Source organism: Pecten maximus, chromosome 2, assembly GCF_902652985.1.
Source record: "Pecten maximus chromosome 2, xPecMax1.1, whole genome shotgun sequence".
In the NCBI taxonomy this organism is placed as follows: Eukaryota; Metazoa; Mollusca; class Bivalvia; order Pectinida; family Pectinidae; genus Pecten; species Pecten maximus.
In genome coordinates, this window is record NC_047016.1 from 13,809,329 (window position 1) to 13,826,579 (window position 17,251).

The window sequence follows — 17,251 nt, forward strand, 5'->3', positions numbered from 1 at the left end:
CATTCGATACTGCCTGATATCCCTACATAGTATTCTATACCGATTCCATACTGACAGAAATTTCTACAGACTATTTTATACTGATTCCATACTGACTGATGTTCCTAGTTTGCATTCGATACTGATTGATGTTCCTTGAAAGTATTATATACTGACCAATATTCATACATGGATTCTTTACTGACTGATATTCCTAGTTAGCAATGAAGTTTTGAGAAAAATGACATCGTTCTCTCTTTGGGCATATGAAAGTACAATCATTGATACTGACATTTCATAAGCTATTGTCAGGAATCGGTTGCCTTTCCGATAAGATATCGATCATCGGGACGGGGCTACTAAATAGTACTCCATACTGACTGATTTTCCTACATAGTATTATATACTGACTCGTGTTCCTATAAAGTATTATATACTGACTTATGTTCCTACATAGTAATCCATACTGATTGATGTTCCTACGTACACAATGTAGTATATCTGACTGACTGAAGTTCCTTACATAGTATTCTATACTGATTCCATACTGACTGATGTTCCTACATAGTATTCTATACTGATTCCATACTGACTGATGTTCCTACATAGTACATCTGACTGACTGATGTTCCTTACATAGTATTCTATGCTGATTCCATACTGACTAATGTTCCTGCATAGTATTCTATACTGATTCCATACTGACTGATGTTCCTACATAGTATATCTGACTGACTGATGTTCCTTATATAGTATTCTATACTGATTCCATACTGACTGATGTTCCTACATTGTACATCTGACTGAGACTGATGTTCCTTGCATAGTATTCTATACTGATTCCATACTTACTGATGCCCCTGCATTGTATGTGAGATGTATGCAATGTTGACTCTTGATTTCATTTAGTTCTCCATGAAAATTGATGTTCATACATAAGATTCCATAATGAATAATATTCACAACATCATTCCGGTAAGACGGCATGCTCTGTACCAAATATCCTCTAAGAGATCATTCGATGTTGACTCTTGTACCTACTTAGTTCTCTATTATTACTTGGATTTGTAAACTTTGAAATAACACAGGACATCTAACTATACATAACACACGCGTGACAATCTGAGTGGCTGGCACTCTGACACTAAGCCAATCAAAATCTGTGTTTGTCGAATAAATACAGGATTGAATTTATATTTGTTTTACAGGAAGTATGTGTATGTGTCAAACAGTTCTGTAGTTATTAGTGGATAATCAAGTAAAATATTCATAATTAAAAGGATGGGTGATTTGGGAACAGGTGAATGAGTTCTAAGGGTACGGCAATGTACCTGAATGCTTTCCTCGTGTGTAGAATGCCAAAATAACTTTTAAAATCTTAGTTTATCATTTCATAACTCATGAAAAATTTATGAAAGCCCGTCCGTCCAAATTAACAGAAATACTTTTGTGTGATAATGATGTGTAAATACAAAGACAATTAGAATAACAAAATACTTTAATAAGTTTATTAAATAATAACAAATCAAATATTTACAACAAATTCCGGAGATTCGGCAATACAATTTTGGTCATTTTTACGGGACATTAAAAGTTTATAAGATGAAGTGAAATGTTGATTAGAACACGAACACTGTTCACAAAATGACGGAATGACAACAAGTTAACACTGAATGATGACAATGGTCCTCTGGCTAAGGTTTAGCGGAGTTTGTCGGTCTGCAGCCACAGGTGCCAACAGCACACTTGCAATCGGAAACTCCTGTGCACCCTATGCCGCAAGTACATGAACCTACAATAAAACATTTGACATATGTCATTTATATATTTTATAACCAGTAAAATCAGCACGTTGGATTTACTACAAACAAAATTCCATATCTATATAAAACCATTGTTCAAATGAATGAAATATTGATGACAGCAAAATAGAATTACATCAATCCCTCAAATTGCGATGATATTAACTATAAATATGACCCGAAAATTATATGGTAATATAAGATTTTAACAAAAAAAAAATTAATTTATCAAAAAAACCGGTTAAACTTGTTTGTTTATATCTGCTTTAATAGCATTGCTATGTAAAAGAGGATATCCAAGAGGGAAATTGAAGCCCACCATTGAATGACAAGTGACCAAGAGAAACCTATATACCAGCGTATACGTATCGGATTATTGCCTATCGGCCATTTTGCTTTCTCGTCCAGTCGAAACGGAATGGGCACAATAACGAACAGAAGGGAACCAACTTGTTAAGTCTGAGAAATATCCTTCTGGTACTATTCAAGAAACAGCGATAACAAACTTCAACTGTCAAAATCCCAATCGTCGACTTAGCGCTTTGGCTTCTCCGTCATTCTTTGGGAAACACAAATGTTATATCTATCATATATCACTATTTGATCTAGAATTGATCAAGTGTCATGCCAATACCATCCAAATCAATATTTGGCTGTTAATAGTAGATCCCAACACAAAATTTCTATTTACATTCGAATTGTTGCACTTTTTATCATTATATTTGACATATGTATCTTGAACTCACCAGAACATTTGCATTTAACTCCACACTTTGGACATTGGCATGTTCCATCACATTTGCAGCCGGTAGTATCGCAGCATGTTTGGTTTTTACATTCTTCCAATGAGCAGATGGCGGCACCTGGAAATGAGATATTTCATATTAAGCCTTTTTTTCCAAAAATCTGCGAGCCTCTAAGGCTCCGGTAAAAGAAATATTTTGAAGATAATATGGAACATTTAACCTTTTTGACTTTAAACAACACGGTAGCCCTTTAAGCCAATATGTTTTTGGCGCAATATCAGATATCTGGGCTTATTGGTTGAGAACAAGTCGTACAAACGATTCGGCATATTAACTTCTGTGATCTTGAACGCAGGTGAAAATAATCAATTCAACTTTTTTGAAAGAATGTCAAAGGTCCAATAGCAAGTCTCTTTTCCTCTTCGTTATCGAGTAGGAATCGTTTAAAGATTGTAGCTCATTTGATCTCTGTGACCTTGAATATAAGGTCAAAGTCATTCCTCTGAATAAACTGTTGGTTGTTCTGCACTTCAGCATGTCACAGGCCAAACACCAGCACTCAAGTTCTCTTGGTTGTTGAGAGCTAAATGCTAAAATATGTCAGCTTATTGACCCCTTTGACATTAAATGTAGGTCAAATTAATTCGTTTAAACAAACACTATAGCTCGTCCGCGATCCCAGTATGCAATAGGCCAAGTATCGGGTTTATCGGCATCTTGGTTATCGGAAAGGAGTTTTTTTTAAAGATTGTAGAACATTTGACCCTATGACCTTGACTCATTCTTTTAAACAAACTTGGTACACATTTACCCCACATTAATTCAGATCAAATATCAGGTTTCTTGGCCTATAGGTTGTTTGGAAAAAGTCGTATAGATGCTCTAGTATATTTGACCCCTGTGACCATAAATAAACTATTCATTTGAATAAACCTAGTAGCCCTTAACCCCAGTATGAAACATGCCATGTCGTCAGGTCTCTAGGCCCTGGTTATTGAGCAAAAGATGTTAAAAGAAGAAAAGCGGACAGCAGACAGCCAACCGGTAGGACGGGCGTACGAACATTTGCCCTTCTGGTAGGTGCGCTAAAACGGAGTTGACTCTATATAAAACGCAAAGCGGTTCATATTAAACGTACATCCCGTTTTTGTGATGGCTCAATAACATAAACTATATTCCTTATATATGTTATTTAAACAATAGTTTTATTTCTGGCTATTTTCTCTTGGAAATTATTACCGCGCTGTAATCATAACCGAGGTTACAAACGGAGACGTCATGTTTTACGCTATTGAGCTGATCAATTAAATTTTAAGCCGATAAAAATGCTTATTACAAGCAAGATAACATAATATTTCGAAATCCCGAAAACAAAAACCGCAAGAAACTTTTGGGTTGCACGTCAGACAACAACTAGGAAAATAATTATCATTGTCCTTGTAAAGGTTTAGAAATTACTTTGTTTGTCACTATAGGCCATGACAATTAATTTTCCTTCCGATATTAAGACAACTAACTGCAGTTAACAAAGGAAAATAGCTAAAGATATTTGGGACCAGTTCATTTCGTTTACAGATATTTACCAATATATATTATTGCTCAAGGATAAGGGGCATCTTTCAATCCGTTGTTAGAAATATAATAGCTATTCAGTTCAGTTCTTGTTTGCATTGTGCCTTACAAATGTAAATAATGAATGGAAAAACCAGGCGTTCCTACTCACACGCTCACATACTAAATACGCAAAGTGTAGAAGGACATGCACATTTTCTTTCTTATCTTATTGCACTTTAATTCATTTTTGTTTGTTTGTTATTTTGCTAGATTTGTTTACTCTTTTTCAATTTTCAGAAGTTGAAAACTTGAAAACACTTTGTCGACTGTAATATTTCTCGTCCTTAGATCTGTGTAGTTTTCATATTTTAATAACAGAGTAAAACTCATCTCCTATGTCACCATCGTCACAACGTATACATATTCTTTCATATCCTCTATCTACATAAGGGTAAAAACATTTCAATGTATAATTTAAGAGAGGACAATCTTATTCTTGTTACATCCTTCAAATTTATAATTTTTTTAAAGGCTTCAATAAATACTCATGCATCCAAATCTTCACATATATTTCTGATGTTAATAATACAATCAGATGTACGGGTACCTTCACACTGCGATATATATGTACCCTACACCTATTCTAAAAAAAAACAATCAATATATACATACAACGTCTATTATCAAACTTACCGTCAGACATCCTAGACGCGATATATCTCCTACTAAATCGACGTGGAACTGTTTGTTAAGATATTTTGAGTATGTCGGGATGGTTCAGTGCCAACCTTTTTATATTAAAGGAAATCCGTAAATCGTGTGCAGACGATACGTGTGCAAGGTTTACGTCGTGTGCAAACAAAAGCAATGACGTACAGGCCGTGTGCAAAGAAAACGAGAAATCGCCGATCGGAATTCCTTGCATTCGTCCATCGATCAATGTTTCGTTGAAAATAACGAAAGGCTCCGATTGAGAAACAACAACAAGCCAGTCAATGAATGGGTCCGTGTGCATAATGAATGTCGTGTGCATCACAGTAGTGATGTTGATAGTGTCGTGTGCAAGACTTTGAATATTATTCAGAAGCATTGTCAGCTTAAAGACAAACATTATAAACAAAGTACGGTATATCTGGTGTATCTTTTACGCCATCAAGCTTAAACATGACCTTGATTGTGGAATATGGTATGCCCTTACAGAGTTTGTTTCGGTTAAATGTTATGTTCTAGTAATACATGATGTAGTCGCGTTGCTTTCCAAACATATTAGAAACACCGGTAAATAAGGAACGAATTCTTTCTTCAAAATCGACAGGGGATTCAGTGATCTTAGTCCATATCCCTGTAGCAGAGAAGTATTTTGTAGCGTAGCATATTGTTGAATCATTCTATAATAAAAACATAGTTTAACACGGTGTGGGAGAATATGGAAATGATACACACACATATATAACAAAGGGAGATAACTCGCTTTTAATAATTCCATTTTATATGTATTTACTAAATCAACACAAAACATAGGACCTTTGAGATTTGAAGATTTACAATTCATTGATTTCATTTACATATCAATAATACTTTCTTTCGAATTATATAAATTATATAAATAATTACATAAAACAAAACCACTGCCCAATTCATATATAAGATCAGCGAAATACCTGTTAATGGTACAGATCCATCATATATATTCAATGCTGCCACCTCTACAATTACCATTATTGCATATATATAGATATACCGAGGAATCAAAATACCAAAATAACCATAAGAATATTCCTTATTATAATAAACAACTTAAGATTATCACTTATTTACGCTATCCTACACTTATAAGTATCAGAATTTATGAAAGAAATAGTTTACAGGAAAATGATAGTAACTTAGATTGTTTTGTCTTAAACAACTTGCAATAGGTTTATACTGATGAACGTTTATTGTCTTATACAGATGATATGACAAGTATCAAATGCAAATATACATTGTATGTGTAAATGTATCGTTAATGTTCGTATGTATGTTATTAAATGCTAACTGATCCCCTCTATGCAGTTTTCTATTATGAATGAATCTCTAACTAGTATTACATAATGAATGATGTAACCTCTAATATACCGAATGATGTTTCTACACAGTATATTCCAGATCCAAATTATTCCATGCTGACTGAAATTCCTACACAGTATTCCATACTGACTGATGTTCCTGGATTATATTCTATACTGACTGATGTTCCTACATAGTATTCCATACATACTAATGTTCCTACATAATATTCTATACCAAGTGATGTTCCTACCTAGTATCTACCTAGTATTCTTTGCCGACTGATGTTCTGACATACACTTCCATATTGCATGCAGAATCATGTTAATGTGTATTATTCCATACTGACTGAAGGTCCTACTTAGTATTTTATACCGACTGATGTTCATCATAGTATTCCATGGTGACTGATGATCCAACATAGCATTCTATACTTACTGATGATCCTACATAGTATTCCATAATAACTGATACTCCTATATGGCCTTCTATACTGACTAATGTTCCCACTTAATAAGCTATACTGACCGAGGTTCCTACTTTGTATTTTATACTGACTGATGTTAAGTCAAAAGTTTGTCGGTCTGCAGCCACAGGCGCCAACAGCACACTTGCAATCGGAAAATCCTGTGCACCCTATACCGCAAGTACATGGTCCTACAATAAAATGTGGAATATATCATTTATAAATACTACAAAATATAACCAGTAAAATCAGCACGATGGATCACTTTTCTCTGTCTATGTTGCTGTTGTATATGTTTCCAACCATTAAGTAACATTACAAGCAATAATACTGACCATTATCCTAAATATGCTGAACTTAGCAACACAAATGACGAAGGAAGACAACTTTTTGACTCGTACCCTGACCGGGCCTCGAACTCACGATCTACGGCACCCAATCGCCCAGCCAGAAATACCCGCAGCCTATAACGCTGCGCCACATCGGCGTTCTTAAAAAGAACGTTTCAATGGAACAGTGATGGTCGGCCCGATACCCTGACATGATTATTGTGGAAGTCGTCGATAAGATTATATTAATACCTGGATCGTAATGTTTTTACATACATGGATACGAATTGTACATATTTTATATATATTTCTCTCGGTACAACTACGACAGGAAATTCATATATATACACATATATCTATTAGCACAATGAATCATATACACTATGTGCTGGTGATCCGAAAATATAGATTTGAATTTCCAATCGTCGTTGTATCCAGAGAAATATTTATACACACACACATATATATATATATATAGAATTGTTCAAATTAATTAAGTGCTGGTGCCAGCTAAATAAAATAATATCAATCACTTAAATTGCGATTGTATTGACAATAAATATGACCCGAAAATTATATGAAAGAAAGAGATTTTTAAAAAACAATTTTCGTGTTTAATTCATCAAAATATATAGGTTAAACTCGTTTGTTTATATCTTCGTTAAAAGCAGAGCTGCATAAAAAGCACTGCCAATCCAAGTCGTTGACTTTACGCTTTGGTTTCTCCGACATTATTTTGGAAACATTAATATTTATGATATATTATCATTTCATTTGGAATGTATCAATTGTCTTTCCAATACAATCCACACTTATATTGGGTTTGTAATGAGGGATTACAACGCAAAATATCTATTTACATTCGAATTATTGCACATCTTATCATTACATTTGACATATCTATTTTAACATCATCTTGAACTTATCAGAACAATAGCATCTAACTCCACACGTAGGACATTGGCATGTTCCATCACATTTACAGCCGGCAGTATCGCAGCATGTTTGGTTTTTACATTCTTCCAATGAGCAGATGGCGGCACCTGGTAATGAGATAGTTCTTATTTAGTCTTTTAGAGATACGTCTCGTATAGTTTTCAAAACGTATCAAAATTGGAAATGACCTGTCGTAGATTTAGTTATCAATTTTTACTGCGGGTTTTGCACGTCGCAGATTTCTCGACCTGTCGTAGATTTAGTTATCACAGGTAGTTGCGCTAAACCGAAATTTACTCTATATAAACCTGTAAAAAATAGTTTTATTTGTCGCTATTTTCTCTCATAAATTATTACAGCGCTGTATCAGATAATCATAACCGAGGTAACAAACGGAAACGTCATGTTTTCCGCTATTGGGCTGATCAATTAAATTTTAGGCCGATAAAAATACTTATAACAAGCAAAATAACATAATTTTCGAAATGCCGAAAACAAAAACCGCAAGAAACTTTTGGATTGTACGTCAAACAACAATTAGGAAAATGAATATCATTGTCATTATCAAGGTTTACAAATTACTTTTTATCAATATAGGCCATGATGACGCTTAATTTTCCTTCTGATATTTAGACAACGTAAGTAACTGCAGACAAAGCTAAATAGCTTAAAACATTTGTGACAAGTTCATTTCGTTTACAGACATTTACCAATCTATAATAAATATTTAGGATTAGGGACATATCTCAACTCATAGTAAGATATGTAATAGCTATTCAGTTCAGTTCTTTTTTTCCTTGGGCTTTACATGTAAATGATAAAAACCTGGCATTCTTACCTACACGCTCACATACTAAATAATCATAGTGTAGAGGGACTTGTACATTTTCTTTTATCATCTTATTGCACTTTATCTTGTTTATTTATTTTTAATTTTGCTAGATTTGATTACTTTTTTTTCAGTTTTCATTGATATTCTTTATATTCTTGTTTTTTCTGATGTTGATACAATCAGATGTACGAGTACCTTTATATGTACCCTATACCTATCATAAAACAATCCATTTCTTGCCGTCAGACATCCTAGACGAGATATATTTCCCGCTAAATCATTTTGAGAATGGCCGAGTGGTTCAGTGGCTACCTATTTATAGCAATTGGGAATCCGTAAATCGTGTGCAGACGAGACGTGTGCAATGTTTACGTCGTGTGCAAACATAAGAAATGACTTACAGGCCGTGTGCAAAGAAACGAGAAATCCCCAATCGCAACACCTCACATTCGTCCATCGATCTAAGTTTCGTATTAAATAACGAAATGCTCCGATTGAGAATGGGCCAAAGTGCATAATGAATGTCGTGTGCATAACAGTAGTGATGTTAATAATATGTATGTGAACGTACTTCATTCTAGATATGGGATTTACACATAACCATAATTTATGTAGAAAATAACGAAAGGCTCCGATTGAGAAGTAATAACAAGCCAGTCAATGAATGGCGCCGTGTGCATAAGGAATGTCGTGTGCATCACAGTAGTGATGTTGATGTAATGTATGTGAACGTACTTCTGGGGTTAGACATTGTACGTGATAGATTCTGACTATGGGATTTACACATAACCAGAATTTATGTAGATCAGTGGTTGGTTAGTGTTGTGTGCAAGACTTTGGCTATTATTTAGAAGCATTGTCAGCTTAAAGACAAACAATATCAAAACAAAATAGGGTATATCTGGTGTATCTTATACACCATCCAACTTAAACATTTCTTTGATTGTTGAATGCGGTATGTCCTGTCCTTGTAATACACATATTAGAAACATCGAAAATTATGTACGAGTTTTTTCTTCAAAATCGACAGGGGTACATATTACAATTCTGCAGAAAAGCATTTTTTGTAGCGTAGCATATTATTGAGCTTTTCTGTAATAAATACATAGAAACTGAAGACGGAGTGGGACAATCATATGACAAAGGGAAATATAACTCGCTGTAATGAATTCCATTTAAAATGCAATTACTAAATTATCACAAAACATAGAACCTTTGAGATATTGAAGATTTACAATTTATTGATTTCATTTACATATTAATAATGATTTCTTTCAATAAATGTTTCAGTTAAATTAATAAGAATTGCAACTATAGAAGTAATCCATAATCTATCATTTATACATTATTGTGGAAATTATACTATATAAATAATAACATGATATTGCCACTATCAAATTCATCTATAAAATAAATGAAATATCAGTGTATTGTACAGAACCATCATATACACTAAATGCTGCTACCTCTACAAATCCTATGATTGCAAATATATGGATATACTTTTACTTCTGTCTCTTCAAATTTATTAGAAAAACAATTTTCCTAATTGTTCTAAACACTTTAAAAGTTTCACTTATTTACGCTATCCAATGCAATATTTAAGAAAGAAATAGTTTACAGGAAAATTACAGTAACTCAGATTGTTCTGTCTGGAAAAATAAGTTGATACAGATGCCAATATATGTATATTATTAAATGCTAACTGATGCAGTTTTCTATGATGGATGAATCTCTTACTAGTAATACAAATACATATTGATTGAGGTTTCCTTTAATATAACAACTTTTTTTTCTTCACATCATTGTATGCTGACTGCAGTATGACATATCCCAGTTCGAAATTATTCCATGCTGATTGATGTCCATGCATAGTATTCTATACTGACTGATGTTCATAAAAAATATATACTTACTGATATTCCTATCTGGCATTTTATACTAAATTTCTACAGTGTATTCTATACTGATTCCATACTGACTGAAATTTCTACAGGGTTTCTATACTGATTCCATACTTGCTGATGTTCCTAGTTTGCATGCTATACTAATTGATGTTTCTTGATAGCATTCTATACTGACCAATATTCATACATGAGTACCTATACTGATTCTATACTGACTGATGTTCCTACACATCATTCTATACTTACAGATGTCCCTAGCTAGCAATCAATGAGTGATGTGCCTACATAGTATTCCATACTGACTGATGATCCTTCATAGTATTTCATACTGATTGCTGATTCTATAAAGCATTCTATGCTGACTGATATTCCTACAAAATATTCCATACTAACTGATATTCCTACATAGTAATGCTATGAATCAGTCGAGATATCAACATCGATGATCGAATATAATCGGTTATTCTACTGTTACATTCTCCTACAAAAAAGAACGTGTTCTTTTCTTTTACCCCGGGATTGCATAGGTATGGGAAGCCGTTTTAACATTTAATCCTATTTCCACTAAGGTACATATGCTTCAAATTTATTTCACTTAAGTGAAATACATTTTACCTTAAGGTTAATAGACTTTTTGTATTATGTTTTATTTCATTTAAGTGAAATAAATTTTGTTCATCTTAAGAGAAAATAATTTGCACTCAAGTGAAAAAAAAATAATGCAAATAATGCAGTTGAGTAGATATGACACCTACCCTCACGAATCAAACATTGACTAGTCCATCTATTGACCAATTATTGGACAATTTTCAAAGCGAACTCTTTTGAACTGGCGTTGTCAGCTTTAAGTGAAATTCTTTTTATCTTAAGGGAAGTTAACACTTATTTACTTTTATTTTCTGTTAAGTGAAAAGCTACCCCGTTAAGAGAAAATGAGATTATATGTTAAAACGGCTTGCCATGAAATAGGTCTATTTTCTCCATAGCAGAGTTTCCCACCATTTTGATTTTAAACTAGGTTTACTCTACGTAGTTTTGTATCTATATTTTTAAATTACCATTTCAACGTAATAATCTCTAGGGCATCATGATTAGGTTAAAATCGCAAGAGACAGTGACTCTCAGTTGTAAAATCCTGAGAGTCAAGTCAAAATCCTGAGTCAAAATATTAAATTTAAAAAAAGATATATATAAATTAATTGATTTCAAATGTATACCAATATACATGCGCAATTTCAAAATTAACTAAATAAAACGTGCATTTTTAAAAACATTAGTTCCATTGAAATTACCTTCTAATATTTCCGTATATAAAATTGATAATAACAATAAGAAAATATATAGTAAAACTAAGCATTTTTGTTGTTTAACTGAAAAACATATTGAAAGAAGTTCCTTATTCTTTACAAATACAACATATATATCTCTAAAATTCTGTCTTTAAGTGTTATATTTATTAAGCATTATTGTAACCGTGTTATTTTTAATGCACCCTCAAAATCTACAAGCCTGCAATACATACTTGATTTTTTTTCAATAATCTGAATATAAAAAAATGCATCTTCAATAAAGACTCTACTTTTTATATGCTTTCCTTATTGTGTTATTTACCAAAAAAAGTGTCTAAAGTCAGAGAGAGAAAAAATATATCCTGAAAAATATGTCAATTTCCGGATCCATTTTTAGAATACTCATCACAATAATGTTTGCCACCACTGACATCATGGTGCCAATTTTGTTAGAGAAAGACTGTAGTTCTATGTCGTTATTCTTAAATCAATTGAAATATACTGATTTGTTAGCAACTTTTTAGAAATTCTTTGTTGCGAATACCATGATTTCAATACAGATTTATGCATTGGATACTTCACCTGTGACTCTATTTATCTTTATTGATGAACACATAACATTTATATTTTACTATTAATTATGTTCAAATAGAATGATTGGTAAGAAGCTCCAGTTCTTTTGATGTTCCTACATAGTATTCAATATACTGACTGATGTTCCTACATAGTACTCCATACTGACTGATGTTCCTAAATAGCATTTCATACTGACTGATATTGCTACATAGTATTCCATACTGACCTATGTCCATATAGAGCATTTGACACTGACTGATGTTCCTACAAAGTACTCCATACTGACTGATGTTTATTCATTGCACATCTGAGATGTATGCAATGGTGACCCTTGTTTTCATTTAGTTCTCCGTGCAAATTGATATGCATACAAATATTCCATTCTAATTGATATTCCTTATAAGATTCGGTACTTAATAATATTAACATTATCATTCCGGCAAAATGCCATGTCCTGAACCAAATATCCTCAAATGTCCCCAAAGAGATTATTCGATATTGACTCTTGTACCTACTATAAGTACTCTTTTAAAACCTGAATTTGTAAACTTTGAAATAAATCAGGGCCTCTAACTATGAGCTGGGCCACTTGGTTGTTGAGATGGAGTTGTTTGAAGATTATAGTGTATTTCACCCATTTGACATTGATTGTATGTCAAGGTTATTCATTTGGACAAACTTGATAGCCCATCACCTTAGCATGCTACACGCCCAATATTAAGTATCAGGGCCTCTTGGTTGTTTAGGTGTTTAAAGATTATAGCCTATTTAACCCATGTGACCTTTAATATAGTTTGAGGTCATTCATTTGATAGCCCATCACCCTATCATGCTACACGCCCCATATCAAGTCTCTGGACCTCTTGGTTGTTAAGATGTAATCGTTTGAAGATTATAGTCTATTTGACCCATGTGACCTTGATTGTATGTTAAGGTCATTATTTTTGGACAAATTGGGCAGCCCTTCGCCCTAGCATGCTACATGCCAATATCAAGCCCCTGAGCCCGTTGGTTATTGAGAAGTCGTTTGAATACTAAACCTATTTGACCGATGTGACCTAAAATGAAGGTAAAGGTCATTCATTTGAACAAACTTGGTAGCCCTTTACTCAGGCATGATACAGGCCCAATAGCATGTCCTTGAGCCTCTTGGTAATTGAGAAGAAGTCGTTCGAAGGTTTAGCCTATTACACCCATGTAACCTTGAATGAAGATTAACGTCTTTCATTTGAACAAACTTGGTAGCCCTTCACACCAGCATGTCACATGCCCAATATCAAGTCACTGGGCCTCGAGGCCATTAAGAAGAAGTAGTTTGAAAAATATATTTGAACAAACATGATAGCCCTTCACCACAGCATGCTACAGACACAATATCAAGTACCTGGGCCTTTTGGTTATTGAGAAGTCGTCCGAAGACTTAGCCTATTAAACCCATGTAACCTTGAATGAAGGTCAATGTCATTCATTTGAACAAACTTAGTAGCCCTTCACCCCAGCATGTTACAGGCCCAATATCAAGTCCCAGGGCCTCCAGGCCATTAAGATTAAGTCGTTTGAAAAATATAGGCTAATTGATCTATGTGACCTTTAATGAAAGCCAATGTCATATATTTGAACAAACCTGATAGCCCTTCACTTTAGCATGCTAAACGCCCCATATTAAGTCTCCGAGCCTCTTGGTTGTTTAAAAGTTGTTTGGAGATTATAGGCTATTTGACCCATGTGACCTTAAATGAATGTCAAGGTCATGCCTTTTAACAAACTTGGTAGCCCTTCACCTCAGCATGCTACAGGCATAATAGTAAGTACCTGGGCCTTTTGGTTATTGGTAAGATCATCATGTCATAGCTCATGAAAGATTTATGAACCCCCGTCCGTCGAAATCGACCGATATACCTTTGTAATATAATGACGGATAAAACCAAAATATTATAGAACAACAAATCACTATAATATGTTTATTTAATAATAACAAATTTAATATTTACAACAAATTCCGAGGATTCGGAAATACGTTTTTGATCATTTTCTAACAGGACATTAAATGTTCATGAGATGAAGTGAAATGTTGAGTAGCACACGAACATTGTCAACAAAACGAAGGAATGACAACACGTAAACACTGAATTATGACAACGGTCCTCTGGCTAAGATTTAGCGGAGTTTGTCGGTCTGCAGCCACAGGCGCCAACAGCACACTTGCAATCGGAAAATCCTGTGCACCCTATGCCGCAAGTACATGAACCTACAATAAAATGTCATTTATATATACTATAACCAGTAAAATCAGCAAGTTGGATAACTATTCTCTGTCGATATTGCTGTTGTATAGTTTTCCAACTATTTAGTAATATAGCAAGCAATACTATTGACCATTATCATCAATATTAAGTCTATAACTATATTGTATGACATTTAGGCATAATAGTAACATTCTAATTAAAATGAACAAGTCTAAATAAAATGACACCAGTCACTCAAATTGCGTCATAATGCTACTGACAATTACGCCGAATAAGATTTTGTACGACACTCAACGCCATTCTTTTGGAAACACAAATAATTATTATATATTTGTATTTGATCTAGAATGTATCAATTGTCTTTCCTCCACACTTATATTTGGTTGGTAATGAGAGAGAGATTACAACGCAAAATAATATAATTTACATTCGAATTAACATCATCTTGAACTTACCAGAACAATAGCATCTAACTCCACATGTAGGACATTGGCATGTTCCATCACATTTACAGCCGGCAGTATCGCAGCATGTTTGGTTTTTACATTCTTCCAATGAGCAGATGGCGACACCTGGCAATGAGATAGTTCTTATTTAGTCTTTTAGAGATACGTCTCTTATAGTTTTCAAAACGTATCAAAATTGGAAATGACCTGTCGTAGATTTAGTTATCACTTTTTACTGCGGGTTTTGCATGTCACAGATTTCTCAACATTGGGATTTGTCACTAAAAAAAGAAGGCTCTGTTATCAATTATGACTCACATTGACCTTTCCAGAAACTCGTTTAGGAAATGGTATTACTTTTTAGAGAAAGGTTGTTTAAAGAAAAAAAACTGACAGCAAACCGGTAGGACGGACGGACAGACGGACGGACAAACAATTATTATTTTAGAAGTTGCGCTAAAATGGAATTTACTCTATATAAAACGCAAAGCGGTTCATAATAAGCCTATATCCCGTTTTTGTGATGGCTCCATAACATAAAGTTTCTTCATTCCTTATATATGTTATTGAATCTAATATACACAATCTCTGTCAAAACAATATTTTATTTGTGGCTATTTTCTCTTAGAAATTATTACAGCGCTGTATCAGATAATCATAACCGGGGTTACAAACGGAGACGTCATGTTTTACGCTATTGGGCTGATCAAAAATACTTATAACAAGCAAGATAACATAATATTTGGAAATGCCGAAAACGAAAACCGTAAAAAACTTTTGGATTGTACGTCAAACAACAAATAGGAAAACAGATATCATTGTCATCATCAAGGTTTACAAATTACTTTTTTTTCAATTTAAGCCATGATGACGCTTAATTTTCCTTTCGATATTTGGAAAACGTAATTAACTGCAGACATAGCAAAACATTTCGTTTACAGACATTTACCAATGCATATTAAATATCCAGGGTTAGGGACATACATGTATCTCAACCCATATACATGTAATAGCTATTCAGTTCAGTTCTTTTTTGCCTTCGGCCTTAAAGATGTAAATGATAATCATAAAAAAATCTGGCATTCTTAACCACACGCTCACATACTAAATAAGCATAGTGTAGATGTACATTTTTGTTAGTATCTTATTGCAATTTTATTTATTTTAGTTATTTATTTATTTTAATTTTGCTAGATTTGATTACTCTGTTTCAGTTTTCATTTATCCTTCTTTACATTCTTGTTTTTCTGATGTTGATACAATCAGATGTACGACGAGTACCTTCATACTAAGAATATATGTACCCTATACCTTTTCTGAAAACAATTCACATATACATTTTACGTCTGTGATCAAACTTACCGTCAGACATCCTAGATATATTTCCTGTTAAACGACGTGGAACTGTTTGTAAAGATATTTTGAGTATGGCCGAGTGGTTCAATGGCTACATATTTATATCAATTGGGAATCCGTAAATCGTGTGCAGATGATACGTTTGCAATGTTTACTTCGTGTGCAAACAAAAACAATTTATAAGCCGTGTGCAAAGAAAACGAGAAATATCTAATCGGAACACCTCACATTCGTCCATCGATCTAAGTTTCGTAGAAAATAACGAAGGGCTCCGATGAGAATCAACAACAAGCCAGTCAATGAATGGGTCCGTGTGCATAAGGAATGTCGTGTGCATCACAGTAGTGATGTTGATATAATGTATGTGAACTTACTTCATTCAAGCTATGGGATTTACACATTATCATAAATTATGTAGAAATATAACAACAAGCTAGTCAATGAATGGGGTCGTGTGCATATGGAATGTCGTGTGTATCACAGTAGTGATGTTCAGGTGGCTGGTTAGTGTCGTGTGCAAGATTTTGGCTATTATTCAGAAGCATTGTAAGCTTAAAGACAAACATTATAAAAACAAAATAGGGTATATCTGGTGCATCGTATACACCATCCAGCTTTAACATGTCTTTGATTGTGATATGTGGTATATCCTTACATATTGTGTCCTTGTAATACGGCAGGTAATCGCGTTGCTTTCAAAACATATTAGAAACGCTGGCAAATTAAGTACGAGTTCTATCT

At 33.8% G+C, this 17,251-nt stretch overlaps 2 protein-coding genes across 3 annotated transcripts; both read right to left on the reverse strand.

The window, feature by feature from the left end:
* Nucleotides 1-1,472: 1,472 nt before the first annotated feature.
* Nucleotides 1,473-8,956, reverse strand: LOC117318207 (metallothionein 10-II-like). 2 transcript variants are annotated; one of them, XM_033873248.1, is made up of 3 exons: nucleotides 8,931-8,956; nucleotides 2,528-2,644; nucleotides 1,473-1,771 (listed from the first exon to the last, which is right to left on the reverse strand). In XM_033873248.1, exons 1-3 carry the CDS (start codon nucleotides 8,938-8,940, stop codon nucleotides 1,674-1,676), a joined length of 225 nt encoding a protein of 74 aa, XP_033729139.1. In that variant the 5' UTR covers nucleotides 8,941-8,956; the 3' UTR covers nucleotides 1,473-1,673. The 2 variants fall into 2 exon arrangements, with proteins under 2 accessions (XP_033729139.1, XP_033729136.1); XM_033873245.1 differs by lacking the exon at nucleotides 8,931-8,956 and adding an exon at nucleotides 4,775-4,906.
* A 5,453-nt stretch (nucleotides 8,957-14,409) lies between these two features.
* Nucleotides 14,410-16,687, reverse strand: LOC117318249 (metallothionein 10-II-like). Its single transcript, XM_033873260.1, has 3 exons — nucleotides 16,517-16,687; nucleotides 15,164-15,280; nucleotides 14,410-14,710 (listed from the first exon to the last, which is right to left on the reverse strand). Exons 1-3 carry the CDS (start codon nucleotides 16,524-16,526, stop codon nucleotides 14,613-14,615), a joined length of 225 nt encoding a protein of 74 aa, XP_033729151.1. The 5' UTR covers nucleotides 16,527-16,687; the 3' UTR covers nucleotides 14,410-14,612.
* Nucleotides 16,688-17,251: the final 564 nt, after the last annotated feature.

Coding starts and splice junctions, on each gene's coding strand:
- LOC117318207 (XM_033873248.1), bottom strand. Junction 1,772..2,527: donor AGTTAAATGCAAATGTTCTG/GTGAGTTCAAGA, acceptor GTTTTATTGTAG/GTTCATGTACTTGCGGCATA.
- LOC117318249 (XM_033873260.1), bottom strand. Junction 14,711..15,163: donor AGTTAGATGCTATTGTTCTG/GTAAGTTCAAGA, acceptor ATTTTATTGTAG/GTTCATGTACTTGCGGCATA.